The sequence below is a fragment of the Rana temporaria genome, chromosome 9, assembly GCF_905171775.1.
Source record: "Rana temporaria chromosome 9, aRanTem1.1, whole genome shotgun sequence".
Lineage (NCBI taxonomy): Eukaryota > Metazoa > Chordata > Amphibia > Anura > Ranidae > Rana > Rana temporaria.
The window spans coordinates 113,626,442-113,641,586 of record NC_053497.1 but is presented as its reverse complement, the minus strand read 5'-3'; the positions used below and the strand labels follow the sequence as shown (position 1 = coordinate 113,641,586).

General features: G+C 47.6%; 2 protein-coding genes across 2 annotated transcripts in view; both read left to right on the top strand.

Moving 5' to 3' along the window:
- The window catches only part of ADAMTS13 (ADAM metallopeptidase with thrombospondin type 1 motif 13), a 67,175-nt gene that overhangs the window by 33,936 nt on the left and 18,094 nt on the right, over nucleotides 1-15,145 (top strand). Inside the window, exons 24-27 of the mRNA XM_040324175.1 lie at nucleotides 1,557-1,671; nucleotides 2,923-3,052; nucleotides 5,818-5,997; nucleotides 6,113-6,298. Of these exons, the coding sequence (XP_040180109.1) occupies nucleotides 1,557-1,671; nucleotides 2,923-3,052; nucleotides 5,818-5,997; nucleotides 6,113-6,298 (611 nt within the window). The remainder of the gene's footprint in view (nucleotides 1-1,556; nucleotides 1,672-2,922; nucleotides 3,053-5,817; nucleotides 5,998-6,112; nucleotides 6,299-15,145) is intronic.
- Nucleotides 8,821-11,391, top strand: LOC120913871. Its single transcript, XM_040324176.1, has 2 exons — nucleotides 8,821-10,059; nucleotides 10,246-11,391. The coding sequence occupies exons 1-2, from the start codon at nucleotides 9,738-9,740 to the stop codon at nucleotides 10,905-10,907; spliced, it is 984 nt and encodes a 327-aa protein (XP_040180110.1). The 5' UTR covers nucleotides 8,821-9,737; the 3' UTR covers nucleotides 10,908-11,391.

Genomic DNA, 15,145 nt, shown 5'->3' with positions numbered 1-15,145 from the left:
TATACAATCTAGAAAGAAAGAGAAATTCACAGGGGAGTTTAACATGGTTTCCCTTCGAAATTGGAATAAAATAAAGTTGTTTATTTTAAGGACTATAGCACCTTAGACACTAAACTTAAAGCTGAACTCCAGGATAACAGATCTAATACACCCGTTGTGTATTGCCCAGGGATTTGTATTTACTGTATATCAAGCCCTGGGAATTACACAGCTGTACCAGTCCGCTCAGCCAGCCTGGTGATCCTACTTTTCTCTGCTGTAGTCTAGCAACACAGGTAGGTCTCTTCCCCACCCCTGGACTGTGGTTGGACAATGAAGGAGCAACAATTGCCTGATGAGATCCTGTCATTGCCTGTGCTGTCAGAATACTTCTTCGTTCAGGTGAAATTCCCCAGGGAAACCAACATTTTCAGTAGTGTCTATTTATTGCATTTGCTAAAGTGTTCACTGATTCTACCTGCCGACCTCGGCATCCCTACAGGACACAGTATTGATGTGGAATTTGGTGGTAGGAACCAGTGAGTTGTGAGGGACCAAGAAGATTAACATTCTTGGAAGTGCCGGTTTTGCAGCTGACTTTGTCTCCTGAACAGTGTTGTTCTGTCAACATGAGCAGGTATGCCTATTTGACATTTTAATGACAGGATCACCTTTGCAAATTGATGACAGAAGACTGTGACTGTCTTTCAATGGAGCTGGTTCACACATCTCCGAGGTGGCCGCGGTCCGCACTGGAAAGGGGTCCTGTGTGTCTTTGGCTCAGTTTCAGGTCCGAATTCAGGCAAAAATTCTGACCTGATTCGCACCTGAAACAGAGAACAAGAACGCACCAGACCCCCTTGCTGCGAGCCGCAGGTAGTGCGAACCCAGCTTTAAAGGGTCACTAAAGGAAAAAAAAAAAATGTTTTTTTCAATAACAAACCTGTTATACTTACCTCCACTGTGCAGTTCATTTTGCACAGAGTGGCCCGATCCACATCTTCTGGGGTCCCTTGGCGGCTGTCTCTGGTCCTCCCCGCAAGAACTCATCACATTCATGAGAGCTCGTATGGTGATGAGTCTTGCGGGTGCGCTCCCGTGATACAGCGAGCGGCCACAGACGCTCACTGTATCACTCGGCCCCGCCCCTCGGCGCGCCGCGTCACTGGATGTGATTGACAGCAGCGCCAGCCAATGGCTGCGCTGTTCTCAATCCATCCGCTCTAGCCAATCAGTGGCCAGGCGGAGCGGCGAAGAGGATCTCGGGACCGAGCACGGGACTTTCAAGGGGTCAGGTAGGTAAAACGGGGGCTCTGGGGCTCTGGGGGGGGCCGGAATCATCAGATGTTTTTTTACCTTAATGCATAGATTGCATTAAGGTGAAAAAGTGTTTTAACTCCTTTAAGGTCAACCTAATCTTTAGTAAAGTCTTTCTTTATTAACACCCCATTTTTGCCAAGTCATTAAATTTCATAACTTTTCTGTTATGTCCTTTTCCAGATAAAAATCTGGACCTACAGTACATGTTTATATTGATATTCATCGTGATTTTTTTCTATTTTTTTTCTTGCCATCAGATCATTTCTTCAGTAAAAGGAGATTTGCCTCTCAGCATCTTCCCCTTCTGGAATGATACGCAGGTTTTTGTGTGGAGCCCAATACAGGGTGAATGTTCTGTGACCTGTGGCACTGGTGAGTCTGGATTATCCACTAACAAATAAAGTTGCTCTGCTGTCATCCATGCAAACGCAGGGCTCAAGTCCTGCGGAAACGCGTGGGAACGGAGTTTCTGCACTTTTTTCACAGCAGGAACTCCGTTCCCTTTGCAGGACTAGAGCAGCCGAGCTGCCCGAGCCAATCCTTCACTAAGCGGCGATGCCCAGCTCGAGTCACTGTCAGAGGCAGGCGAACCTTAGTAATCCTTTATGTTACTGCCCGCTTCCTGTATATGGATTCATCGGGTAATGTGCGGGTATTCTGTCACTTCCTCGATGCCGCAATGTCTCCTGGGAGCTTTTGTCATTGTTCCCAGGAGACATTGCTTCTTTCTAAATCCCGCGATAACCCGCGGCAGACCTCCGCAATGAAGAAGAAAAAAAACATGCAGTTTAGTAATTATGCATATGAGCGTATCATTTTTTTTTTTTTTGGTGGGGGGGGTGGTTCTTGGGTGGGAGTTCCCACACTTTTTTCCCCAAGACTTGACCCCTGTGCAAACTTCATATGCATTCAATCTGACAGCAATCACTATACTTCAAACTCAACTCCAGGCAAACGGCTACATTTGCAGATGAAATAAGGGAGCTGCTTTACCTGCAAATGGATTTGTATTTCTGTTCATCCAGTTCTGAGATTACACAGCCCTGTCACACAGCACAATATTTTCTTTATTTATTTATTACAGGTACTAAGGTGCATAGGATGCATTAAGGTGAAAAAACATGAACCTTTACAACCCCTTTAAAGCGGTAGTAAAATCTGTACTACCACTTTCACTTACAGGTAAGCCTATAATAAGGCTTACCTGTAAGTATAAAGAATATTTCCTAAACCTGTACGGTTTAGGAGATATTCCCCTCCCATGCGCAGCGGGGATCTTCGGCTAAAGGCCCAGCAGCCGCGGGACCTTGCCGGACAGAAGTCTCCCGCGCGCATGCGCCGGTCCAGCGACATCATCGCCGGTCCAGCCAATCACAGCGCTGGAGCGGCGATACCCGGAAGATACGCCGAGGCAAGATGACATCTCCCTCGGCGTGGACCAGGTAAGTTCCCCTAACCTCGTTCCAAGGTAAGTATTTCATAATGAGCTAGTATGCGGTGCATACAAGCTCATTATGGCTTTTGCTTTTCAGGTATGGGAAAAAAAAAAATCAGCAGCGGCTTTACTACCGCTTTAACCTAGGAAGCTCTTGATTGTGCTAATCATACTCTTTCTCTTTTTAGGAACTTTGGAACTACATTATGTTTGTGTCCAGTTTTACTCCAAAGAAGAAGTGCCTGAAAATAATTGCAACCAAACACTGAAACCAGACGCACATCACCGACCATGCCGACCGCAGAGCTGTCCACCTCTGTAATGAGCTCCATTCAACGAAATGTCTCAATATTTGTCTTCATTTATTGTGTTCCTACAAATATATAGCACTGCCTCTATTCGCACCTGTTTAGGCACTACAGGTCTCCGTTTACCCTGCCTCTGACAAATATAAGCTTATGCTAATTTGCTTGCTTGTGCTGTCCCCTAGGATCTCTCCCAAAATCCACAACAGTTCTGATTGTTGTCTGATAAAGCCATCTGACAATGTTTTTCAAACCTAGGACTTTGCATATTGAGTTTTATTAAAGACCTGGAATCCTTCTGGACATGGTTATCGCATGGGGGGGGGGGGCATGTGTCGCCCCCCCCCCCCCCCTTGGAGCAAGGTGTCCCCAAACGCAGCCCTCCAAATTTCAACTTGCCTGCTCGCATTTGGCCAGTGGAAATTAACCGAGGGTGAGTGTGGAGAAGGGGTGGACTGGGCTGACATTTTCGCAGCTTGTATATAAATAGCCAGCTGCTGTCAAACAAAGCCCCACCTCCTGGACTGGCATTGAAATGGTGTGCTGTCTATTAGAGTAGCTGTCTAGGAGGCAGGACTTTGTTTGACAATGGAAACTTTTCATATACAAGCCACGTCTTAGGGGGAGATCCCCACTCTGTGTTATCCGGCCAGCAGATCTTCCTGATTCCTCCCTCCTGACGCATTGCTGGGCACTGATAAGAGTGCACATATGGGCATTGATAGGCTGCGTTAGATACTGATATGCTGCGCTGATAGGCAATGATATGCTGCACTGATAGGCAATGATATGCTGCACTGATGGGCTTCATTGATGGGCTGCATTAATGGAATGCATTGATGGGCAATGATATGCTGCACTGGTGGGCACTGATACGCTGCACTGGTGGGTAAAAATACACTGCACTGATGGGCAATGATACGCTACACTGATGGGCAATTATATGCTGCACTGATGGGCTTCATTGATGGGCTGCATTGATGGGCAATGATACGCTGCACTGATGGGAAATAATACGCTGCACTGATGGGCACAGATACGCTGCACCGATGGGCACAGATACACTGTACTGGTGGGTAAAAATACACTGCACTGATGGGCAATAATACACTGCACTGATGGGAAATAATACACTGCACTGATGGGCAATGGTAGGCTGCACTGATGGGAGCTGATGAGGCTGCACTGATGGGCAATAATGAGGCTGCACTGATGGGCACTAATGAGGCTGCACTAATGAGGCTGCACTGATGGGACTGTACTGATGGGCACTAATAGGCTGCATTGATGGGCAATGATACGCTGCACTGATGGGCAATAATTTGCTGCACTGATGGGCACAGATACACTGTACTGGTGGGTAAAAATACACTGCACTGATGGGCAATAATACACTGCACTGATGGGCAATGGTAGGCTGCACTGATGGGAGCTGATGAGGCTGCACTGATGAGGCTGCACCGATGGGCGCTGATGAGGCTGCACTAATGGGCGCCGATGAGGCTGCACTGATGCGCACTAATGAGGCTGCACTGATGGGCACTAATAGGCTGCACTGATGGGCACTAATATGCTTTATGTTAATAATGTTAAAGTAGTTGTTAATATTTATTTGTGGAACTTAATTTACGAGGGCGTGTTTAGGGGCGGGGCAGGGTAGGGGTTAAAAACAGATTAGACATTGCTAATCAGACAATGGCAGCTTGATCCTTCTATTATGCGTTTGCATCGGGTTTCTCAAACCTTTGCATGCCCGTGCTTTGCTCCGGAGCTTAGCAAATGAGGTGAAGCTTCACTGTGCAAAAAATTCTCAATCTAATGCAAGGGGAAAAAAAAAACATTTTTGCATGCACATGATTGGATGATGGAAGTCATCAGAGCTTCCCCTCATGTACGAAGCTCTGGACCAAATTCCCTTGCAGAGTAGAACTGCACCTGCAAAGTGCACAGTCTCTATGGGCCAGATTCACAGAAAAAGTACGCCTTTCAAATTTGCCGCGTCGTATCTTTATTTTGAATTCACAAACAAAGATACGACGGCATTTGGCTAAGATCCGACAGGCGTACGGCTTCGGATCTTAGGATGCAATACTTCGGCGCCCGCTGGGTGGAGTTTGCGTCGTTTTCCGCGTCGGTTATGCTAATTAGCTGTTTACGGCGATCCACGAAGGTACGCGTGTTCGTCGCATTCTCTTACGTCGTCGCTAGTCTGCTTTTCCCGTCGTAAAGTTGCGATTGCTATTTAGGTGGTGTAAAATTAGACAGCCCATGTTAAAGTATGGCCGTCGTTCCCGAGTCGAATTTACATTTTTTTTTTTTTTGCGGAAGTCGTCCGGGAATACGAAAGTACGTAACGCACGTCGCCGTTCAAAACATTACGTCGGGGCGACGTAATTTCGCGCAAAGCACGGCGGGAAATTTCAAAACGGAGCATGCGCAGTACGTTCGGCGCGGGAACGCGCCTAATTTAAATGATACACGCCCCATAGGCATAGGGCCAGATTCATGTAGAAATCCGGCGGCGTAATGTATCCCATTTACGCTACGCCGCAGCAAGTTTACAGGCAAGTGCTTTGTGAATCAAGCACTTACGCTGAAAACTTGCGGCGGTGTAACGTTAATGGGATACATTACGCCGCCGGATTTCTACATGAATCTGGCCCTATGCCTTTAGTAAACCAAGCCCAGAGTAATGTTCTCATCGATTCGAATTACTTTTCAGATAACTCTGCACATATGTGATTAGGTGGTAAATATATTGTGTACTTGTCTGCACAGCTGGGAGGTTCAGGAGTTGTCACCGTGTCCGCTGACCTGCGGAGGAGGAATAATCCCGCTTTCTGTCACATGTGTCCGAAAAGAAAATGATATCTCATACCGAATGGCCCCCTCCAGGTGCAGCCACTTACCTCATCCAGGCTTCATGAAAGCATGCGCCACGGAGCCCTGCCCAGTCCGGTAAGATCCATAACATATTATTAACACATATTTAGACCTTTATCTCCTAAATAGAAATATCAGTTACCTATAGAGCGCTGTGAGCAAACCGGTAACACATTGCTTTGCTTTTTAGGTGGCGCTACAAGACCGGATCTTGTAGTGTGACCTGTGGAGGAGGAATTTTACAACGTGTTCTCTATTGTACTCGGGATACTCAGCAAGGCAGTACTGAGGAACAAATTGTGGCAGATATGGAATGCCAGCACCTGCCTCATCCTCAAGAACAGGAGCCCTGCAACCAACAGCCTTGTCCACCAAGGTAAACTCATCCAATGTGTATCCTCATGAACATTTTATTATATATGGTTAGTAGAGAGGAGCCAAACATGCCTGGTTTTGTTTCAAAGCGGGTTCATCAAACTTTATTTAACCACTTAAATACCGGGCTTTAAAACCCACCTCCTTCCTGGGCCTATTCTGGCACTTCTCTCCTACATGTACAAATCATCATTCTTTTGCTAGAAAATTACTCAGAACCCCCAAACATTATATATGCTTTTTTAGCAGACACCCTAGGAAATAAAATGGCAGTCATTGCAACTTTTTATCTTGCACAGTATTTGCGCAATAATTTTTCAAACAGCTTTTTTTTGTAAAAAAAATGGTTTCATAAATTAAAAAATAACAAAACAGTAACGTTAGCCCAATTTTTTGGTAAAATATGAAAGATGAGGTTACGCCAAGTAAATAGATACCTAACATGTCATGCTTTAAAATTGCGTACACTCATGGAATGGCGCCAAACTTTGTTACTTAAAAATCTCCATAGGCGACACTTTAACATTTTTACAGGTTACCAGTTTAGAGTTACAGAGGAGGTTTAGTGCTAGAATTGTTGCACACGCTCTAACGCACGCGGCGACACCTCACATGTGTGGTTTGAACGACGTTTACATACGTGGGCGGGACTTACGTGTGCATTCGCTTCTGAGCGCGAGCTACCGGGGACAGGGGCATTTAAATTTTTTTATTATTATTATTTATTTTTTATTTTACTTATTTATTTATTTTTTACACTTTTTTTTTCAATCGCTTTTATTCCTATTACAAGGAATGTAAACATCCCTTGTAATAGGAAATGTGTGTGACAGGTCCTCTTTAAGAAGAGATGCGGGGTCAATAAGACCGCACATCTCTCCTCTAGGCTGGAAAGAATGAGATTGTGAAAAAAAGATTCACAGATCTCATTCAAACTAGCCGCAATTGCGGTTTGTTTACTTACGGGGACCCGGGCGTGACGTCATCACATCGCGCCCGGGCCTCCGACGGTCATAGAGATGACTGGTGACCATCTGGTCACCAGTCATCTCTATGGCAAACATCCGGCGGACGGCGATCATCTCTCCGGACCCCTGATGGGACGGGAGAGCCCGGAGAAGCACCGGATGGCGGCAGGAGGGGGGGGATGTCCCCTCCCGCCGCCTGTAAGAATGATCTAGCGGCGGAACCGCCGCTATGATCATTCTTACGGTGCGCAGGATCGCCGCCGCTAAAAAATGATATCTCAATGATGCCTCTGGGTGCAAGCATCATTGAGATATCCCCCCGCAAAGCCCAGAACGTCATATGGCGTCCACCCGGGATAACAACGTAAAAATTCAAAATTCGACGCGGGAACGATGGCCATACTTAACATCAACAAGGATACGCCTCATATAGCACGGGTAACTATACGCCGGAAAAAGCCGAACGCAAACAACGTAAAAAAATGTGCCGGCCGGAAGTACGTTTGTGGATCGCCGTATCTAGCTAATTTGCATACTCGACGCGGATATCGACGTAAACGCCACCTAGCGGCCAGCGGAAAAATGCACCTAAGATTCGACGGCGTGCTAAGACGTACGCCTGTCGGATCGAGCCCAGATGCAGTCGTATCTTGTTTTGTAGATACAAAACAAAGATACGACGCGGGAACTTTGAAATACGCCGGCGTAATTCTTCTGTGGATCTGGCCCATTGTTTTTCTTTAAGCAGCTTAGTAGATGCCTCCTATGTATTCTTATCTGATAGTGCAGTGTTAATTTCAGCGTCAAATTTCTATTTAGTTTTAGTCATAGTCTTTTGACTAAAATGCTATTTTAGTTTTAGTCGTATTTTAGTCATCTCAATTGTTTTAGCTTTAGTATTAATTTAGTACTTGAACATTTTTAGTCGACTAAATTAACACTGCTTTCAATACCATGACAGATTTTTTATATTATTTGAAAAGACATACAAACGCTTTAAATACAGTTGCTGAATTAAAACCCCATTGAAATCAATCAGAGCCTATTATTAAAAAACAGTAATGGCCCATTTTGGAGGTTAACCCCTTCAGGCCAACCGTACGCAAATATACGGCCCCACTGGACTGGGTTTTTTTCCGTGGGGGCCGCACATTTGTGTATCTCCCTTTGTGATGGGAACGCGCTGCACAATGTTCACTTTTAGGTCACCTAATGGCTGTGATAGCCTCTGATAAGCTATGTAAGTGATCCGTCACTTTAAAGCGGTATTAAACCCAAAAGCACACATTTATTATATTGCAGCTTACCAATTCTATGAAGTCTGCACTAGTTTTCTTTTTTAGGCCTTTTTTCTTTTATTTGCACCTGGTGATCTGGTCAGTAAATCTTATTTTTTTTCCAACAGAGCAAACTGTCCTGCAGATGTAGCAGCTTGAGAAAAAAACATTTCTCTAGTCGTCTTCCAGGACGGCACCCTGAGAGATGACTGGCTTCTCCTGACAGGAAACACAATCAAAAAGAGGTTAAAAACCCCGCCCCTTCCCGTGCTCCTCAGTTCTTGATTGTGTTTCCCCACAGCGAAACGTTTATTTTTTTCTGACCTAAGGCCTGGGGCTGGTGGTCCCCCCCTGGGAACTGAACCGCAGGCACTGGGTAGCCTTTGGGTTTAGCGAAGATTTCCATTCCTAGGGGGTCCCTTCTTGCTCAGGGGGGCCTCACTATGTGGGTTGAAGAACCCCCCTGAGTGCTGGAGTCTCCTGGGGATAGGTGGCTATTCTGGAGCTCCAGGGGCTGATCCACTCTCTCTCTCTGAGCTTTCCCCTTACCTTGGAGGTCTGTGGGTCAGGCTCTCTCCGGTGGTGGGGGTTTTCTGTGCGGTCTGGGGCTGCGACTGGGTCGTCCTGGATTCCCTGGAGCGTTCATTGCCGTTTTCGAATTTGGCGCCAAAACCGGCGTCTCACAGAGCCGGCGGCGCAGGGCAATGACGTCACACGCGCGGCGCGTGTCACTTCCGGGTCGGCTCAGCAAAGATGGCGCGCTGCAGCTCCAACACGCCAGTCGGCTTCCCACGGCACCGGAGACACACGAAAGGGCAGCAGCAGCCGAGAGAGAGCGGCGCCTTCATCCTCACGCGATGGAGCGAGAGGTCCGGTCGTCTACGACCCCGGCTGCGGAGGAGACCACAGGGGGTGAGTCTTCCTGGACACAGGTATGGTGGGCTGGGACCCAGTAGTTGTTCCCTAGTATTTACATACATGCCTGTGTATCCTTTTCTTTCTAGGGGAGGATTTTGTTGCCCAGGGGGGTGCTAGTCGTTCAGTTAAGGACACTAGTCGCTCCAAAAAATGTGGCTATTGTAGTTGCAAGTTACCCTCAGATTATTCCAAACCCTTTTGTGCTAAATGTATCATTAAATTGGCAGGGAAGGAGACCTCTGAAATTCTGAAAGGATTTCTTGAGGTCCAGTCTGAGATGCTCTCTACTCTTAAAGAATTTCATGTGTCTTTAAAGAGCAAAGAGCCTGAAGCCCCCATCGCAGGGCCCTCTTCTCAAGAAAGTTCCTCTTCGCAGATTTTTAGAGTCCGCCAGGAATCCCTTGGTTCCTTAGTATCTGACTCTGAAGATTCAGAGATTCCTCCCCAGGAGGAAGGTTCTATTGGTCAGGCGGAAGAAGAAAATGAGGATACTAGGACAGGCAGATATGTCTTTGCTGCCGACGACATGGAAGGTCTCCTTGAGGCAGTGTACGCCTCCGAGGAGATTCCACAGCCTACGGAAGAAATTTCCACACAGGATAGGTTATACCAAGGCCTGTCTAAACCTCAGGCCAAAGCTATTCCGGTACATCAGTCCCTTAAGGATATCATCCTCAGGGAATGGGCAGAACCAGAGAAAAAGCTTTTAAGATACAAGACCTGGAAACGACGTTGCCCCTTTAAAGAGGAGGAGGAATCTAAATTTTTTAAAATACCTAGATTAGATGCTCCCCTCGCGCAAATTTCCAAACAGTCGGACCTCTCCTTTGAGGACACAGGCAACTTGAAAGATCCTATGGATCGGCGGGCAGAGACCTCCTTGTGTAGGGCCTGGGAAGCTAATGCGGCTGCCTTGAGCCCCGCATTGGCTTCGGCCTGTATTGCTAGGAATGCTAATTCTTGGATCTCCAAGTTGATGGAACATGTGTCCCAGGGTTCAGACTCTAAGGGGATTCTAGAATCCCTTCAGCTCATAGGGAGCGCAGTAGCTTATTTAGCAGACACCTCAGTAGAGACGGTACGTTCTACCGCAAAGACAGGAGCCCTCCTCAACTCTGCCAGAAGAGCAGTATGGGTCAAGATGTGGAATGGGGACCTTGCGTCTAAGAACCGCCTTTGTGGTCTTCCCTTCGAGGGCTCCCTTCTCTTCGGTACGGGCCTGGATCAGGCCCTGACTAGGTCCTCAGAAAAAGGGGTGCGTTTTCCTACTAAGCCTAGACAAAACAAGAAAAAGTTTTTTCGAGGCCCCCAGGGGGGGTTTGGAGGTAAGAACCGTTCCTCGGAGAAGAAGGCCCCTTACAACAGACGTTGGGGTGCTGGGAAGGAAAAACAAAAAGGGGGTATCCTTTTTTCCAATCCAAAACCCAGCGACAAGGACTCCAAATGACGGGAAGGTCGGGGGAAGACTCTCCCAGTTCCTTCCCAGGTGGGAGAGTATTACTCAAAGTCCCCACATTCTCCAAATCGTAAGGGAGGGGTACAAACTAGAGTTCCGTCAGCTTCCCCCTCCAAACTTTATTCTGACTCACTTACCCAAGGACCCTCTCAAGTCAGCAGGCCTTCTGCAAAATGTCTCAGAACTGGCACAACAGGGGGTCATAGTTCCAGTCCCTGTGTACCAGAGAGGGTTGGGAGTGTACTCCCACATCTTTGTGGTCCCCAAGCCTTCAGGCAAATTTCGATTGATTATCAATCTGAAACCCCTGAATACCTCCCTCCTCCACAAGAGGTTTCGAATGGAGAGTATTTACAGCCTCAGGAGGCTCCTACTAAGAGAGGTATTCATGGTCACCATCGATTTAAGAGACGCGTACCTCCATGTCCCAATCTTCTTGGGTCATCAGAGGTTCCTCAGGTTTGCGATTGCCTCCGCCCAGGGAGTACAGCATTGGCAATTTGCTGCCCTTCCTTTCGGACTGGCCTCCAGTCCAAGGGTCTTTACCAAGGTCCTGGCGGAGGCGATCGCTTTCCTGCACCTACAAGGGATAGCGTTAGTTCCCTATCTCGACGACTTGATACTATACAATCAAAGTCGAGATCTCCTTCTTTCGGATCTAGCCACTGTGATGACTACCCTCGAGTCCTTGGGTTGGATCATCAACAAGGAGAAATCCTCACTCCTTCCAGAGCAGAAGAAACTCTATCTAGGGTTTCTGATAGATTCCTTGGAGAGGAAGCTCTTTTTACCCAACGACAAGATCCGGGGTCTCATGTCAGTGGTCAGATCAACGTTAGAAGGAGTAGAGTCCTCCTTCAGGGACATCATGAGAGTTCTAGGCCTAATGACCTCCTGTATTCCAGCAGTCCCGTGGGCTCAGCTCCACTCCAGACCCCTCCAATTTTTCCTTCTTTCCTCCTGGGACGGAAGAAGGGAATCCCTAGAGCTCAGAGTCAGTCTCCCAGAACCAGTGAAGCTCTCACTGGGCTGGTGGCTCATCCCACAGAACCTACAGCAAGGTCTGTCGTGGGGCCAGATCAATCCGGTCAGGATCACCACGGACGCCAGCTCATGGGGGTGGGGCGCACATCTGGACGATCTCCGTGCCCAGGGTACCTGGGGACAACGACAGAAGGGGGCCTCTTCAAATTACCGCGAGCTATTAGCGGTCGGAGAGGCTCTGAAGGCATTCGAGGACAGAGTCTTGGACCAGGAGGTCCAGATCATTTCCGACAATGCGACCGCGGTGGCCTTCCTCAACCATCAGGGGGGCACCAGATCTCGCACCCTTCTAGACTTGTCCTTAGAGATCCTGGGCTGGGCCGAGCAGAGAGTTCTCTCACTCTCGGCGGTACACCTGAAAGGGACCCTCAATCTGGAGGCAGACTATTTAAGTCGCCATCCCATTCTCCAGGGAGAATGGGAACTAAATACAGAGATTTTCAGTCTAATATGCCAGCACTTTGGCAGCCCAGAGATAGATCTCTTCGCCCGCAGGGCAAACCGGAAGGTGAAGAGGTTCTTCTCTCTCTCCCGAGAACACGGCTCGGAGGGGGTGGATGCACTGGCACAGGTATGGAGGTTCCAGCTAGCCTATGCCTTCCCTCCCTTGAGCCTGATTCCGAGAGTCCTGCAGAAGGTAAATCTAGCAGTAGGGAAGTTCATTCTCGTCACACCCTGGTGGCCCAAGAGGGCCTGGTTTCCCGCTCTAGAGCGAGGGTCAGTGTTGCCTCCCCTACTTCTCCCTGTCCGGGCGGACCTTCTTCGTCAGGGTCCGATTTATCACCCAGAACCCGGCTTCTTCAAGCTGACGGCCTGGTGCTTGAGAGGCGGAACCTGAGGGAGAAGGGCTGCTCCGAGAGAGTTATTGACACGCTTCTAGCCAGTAGGAAGGTAGTCACTAGGCGTATATATGCCAAAACCTGGGGTATCTTCTCTCGCTGGTGCTCAGAGAGACAGAATTCTCAGCAGGAGACCTCGGTCATCTTAGATTTTCTCCAAGATGGAGTAGACAAGGGGTTAGCCACAAGGACTCTAAGGGTTCAGGTGGCAGCCTTGTCGTATTTTTTGGATAGACGTCTATCCCTGGACCCCCTGGTCAAAAGGTTTCTTATAGCCAGAGACAGGTTGTCCCCAGTTCAGATCTCTAGGGTTCCACCCTGGGATCTTTCGTTAGTGTTAAACCAACTTACCAAGGCTCCGTTTGAGCCAATTGACACTATCCCCATCAGGTTACTCACCTTTAAATTTGCCTTCCTCTTGGCAATCACGACAGCCAAGAGGATAGGTGATATGCAGGCGCTCTCCATTAAAGAGCCATTTTTTCGCTTATTTGAGGACAGGGTTGTTCTAAGTCAGGACCCCCTTTATCTTCCTAAGGTAGTGACAAAGTTCCACAGGTCACAGGAAGTAATCCTCCCTTCTTTTTGTTCAAATCCCCAGAATGAAGGAGAAGCTTCCTTTCATTGTCTGGATGTTAGACGATGTCTATTAGCTTACTTAGAAAGAGTTACAGTCTTTAGACGTTCTACTCATCTATTAATTTGTTTTTCGGGTCAGAAAAGAGGCCTTCAAGCGTCCAGAGCCTCTATTTCTAGATGGATTAGGCAGACAATTTCCTTAGCTTATGTACAAGCCGGTAAGGTAGCTCCTAATGTTAAAGCACACTCCACACGATCACTAGCAACCTCCTGGGCAGAAAGGGCCGGAGCTTCGGTGGAGCAAATTTGCAGAGCAGCGACGTGGTCAAGCCAGAACACGTTCCTGAAACATTATAGAGTTGACCTACTGTCACCTCAGGACTTGGTTTTCGGGAGAAAGGTCCTGCAAGCAGTGGTCCCGCCCTAAGGTAGGCCTGAAGCTACTTGCTTCTCTCTCAGGGTGCCGTCCTGGAAGACGACTAGAGAAATGACCAGTTACACTTACCGGTAGCTGTATTTCTGGTAAGTCTTACAGGACGGCAGGCCTACTTCCCACCCTTGTGATACATTATTGGTTTGTATTATATTTTCTGTGGTGTTTTTCCCGTGCACTGGTGGGTTCATACTTTATCTCAAACTGAGGAGCACGGGAAGGGGCGGGGTTTTTAACCTCTTTTTGATTGTGTTTCCTGTCAGGAGAAGCCAGTCATCTCTCAGGGTGCCGTCCTGTAAGACTTACCAGAAATACAGCTACCGGTAAGTGTAACTGGTCATTTTTTTCTTTATTGCTGACAGGGGTGCTTACAATGATAAGCTTTTTTTATGTAAAACCTTTTTTCAAAAAAAGAACAAAACCATTACTCTAACTGCTTTAAAAGTGTTAGCTGGAGTTTGGCTTCAATTTGTTAGTATATCTACATCTCCTAATACATCTAAAGCCCCCCCCCCCCGATAGACAATACTACTGTCTAAAAGTGTCTCTGTTACTGCCCAGATAACCAGGTGAAAACAGAGGGAACAAACCTTACAAAAGGAAAACAAATGCAGCCATCAAAGCTAAGGATTGGTAAGCTGCAATATACAGTGGGACCTCGGATTGCGAGTAACGCAGTTAAAGCGGTTGTAAACCCTCCTATCTTTTTCAGCCAAGGAAGCTGCCATCTTGGCCTTTGTTCAATCTTCAACTGCCATGAAGCTGCACATGTGATCAGTTATGACACCAGCCATTGGATGGTTTGACAGTTTGGTTGAGAGCACAACCAATGTGCAGTTAGCATTCCCGGCATGCCGGGAATGTTAACAGTTTTTTTAAGTGTTACATCGATGGGTTTACAACCGCTTTAACAAGTGTTTCGCAATATGAGCACTGTATTTTAAAAAATCCTAACTCACTTTGCGAGTGTTGTCTCGCAAAACGAGCAGGATTCAGGCCAAAGCGGTGTGCAGTACCGCGTTTGGCCTGAGGTGGGGGGCACCGGAGCCGATCGTGCCGTTCGGTAATGCTCGGAAAGACACTGTTCCTGAGCCTTTCCGATGTTTGCCAGCCGAGCTGTCCTTGGGCCTTTCCGGCCGTTTCCAAGGCTCTCCGGCACCCCCTCCACCTCTGGCCGCATGTGGTATTGCATGCCATTGAAATCAATGCGGAACAAGTTATTTTCGTTTCCATTGACTTCAATGGGGAAACTCGCTTTGATATGCGAGTACTCTGGATTACGAGCATTCTCCTGGAACGGATTATGCTCGTAATCCGAGGTTCCACTGTATTAC

Bases quoted from the DNA above. Each gene is read 5' to 3' on its own strand.
- LOC120913871 (XM_040324176.1), top strand. From the start codon at position 9,738: ATGCTCTCTACTCTTAAAGAATTTCATGTGTCTTTAAAGAGCAAAGAG. The intron at 10,060-10,245 runs ATAGGTTATACC...TACCTAGATTAG, and splicing joins GGAAGAAATTTCCACACAGG to ATGCTCCCCTCGCGCAAATT.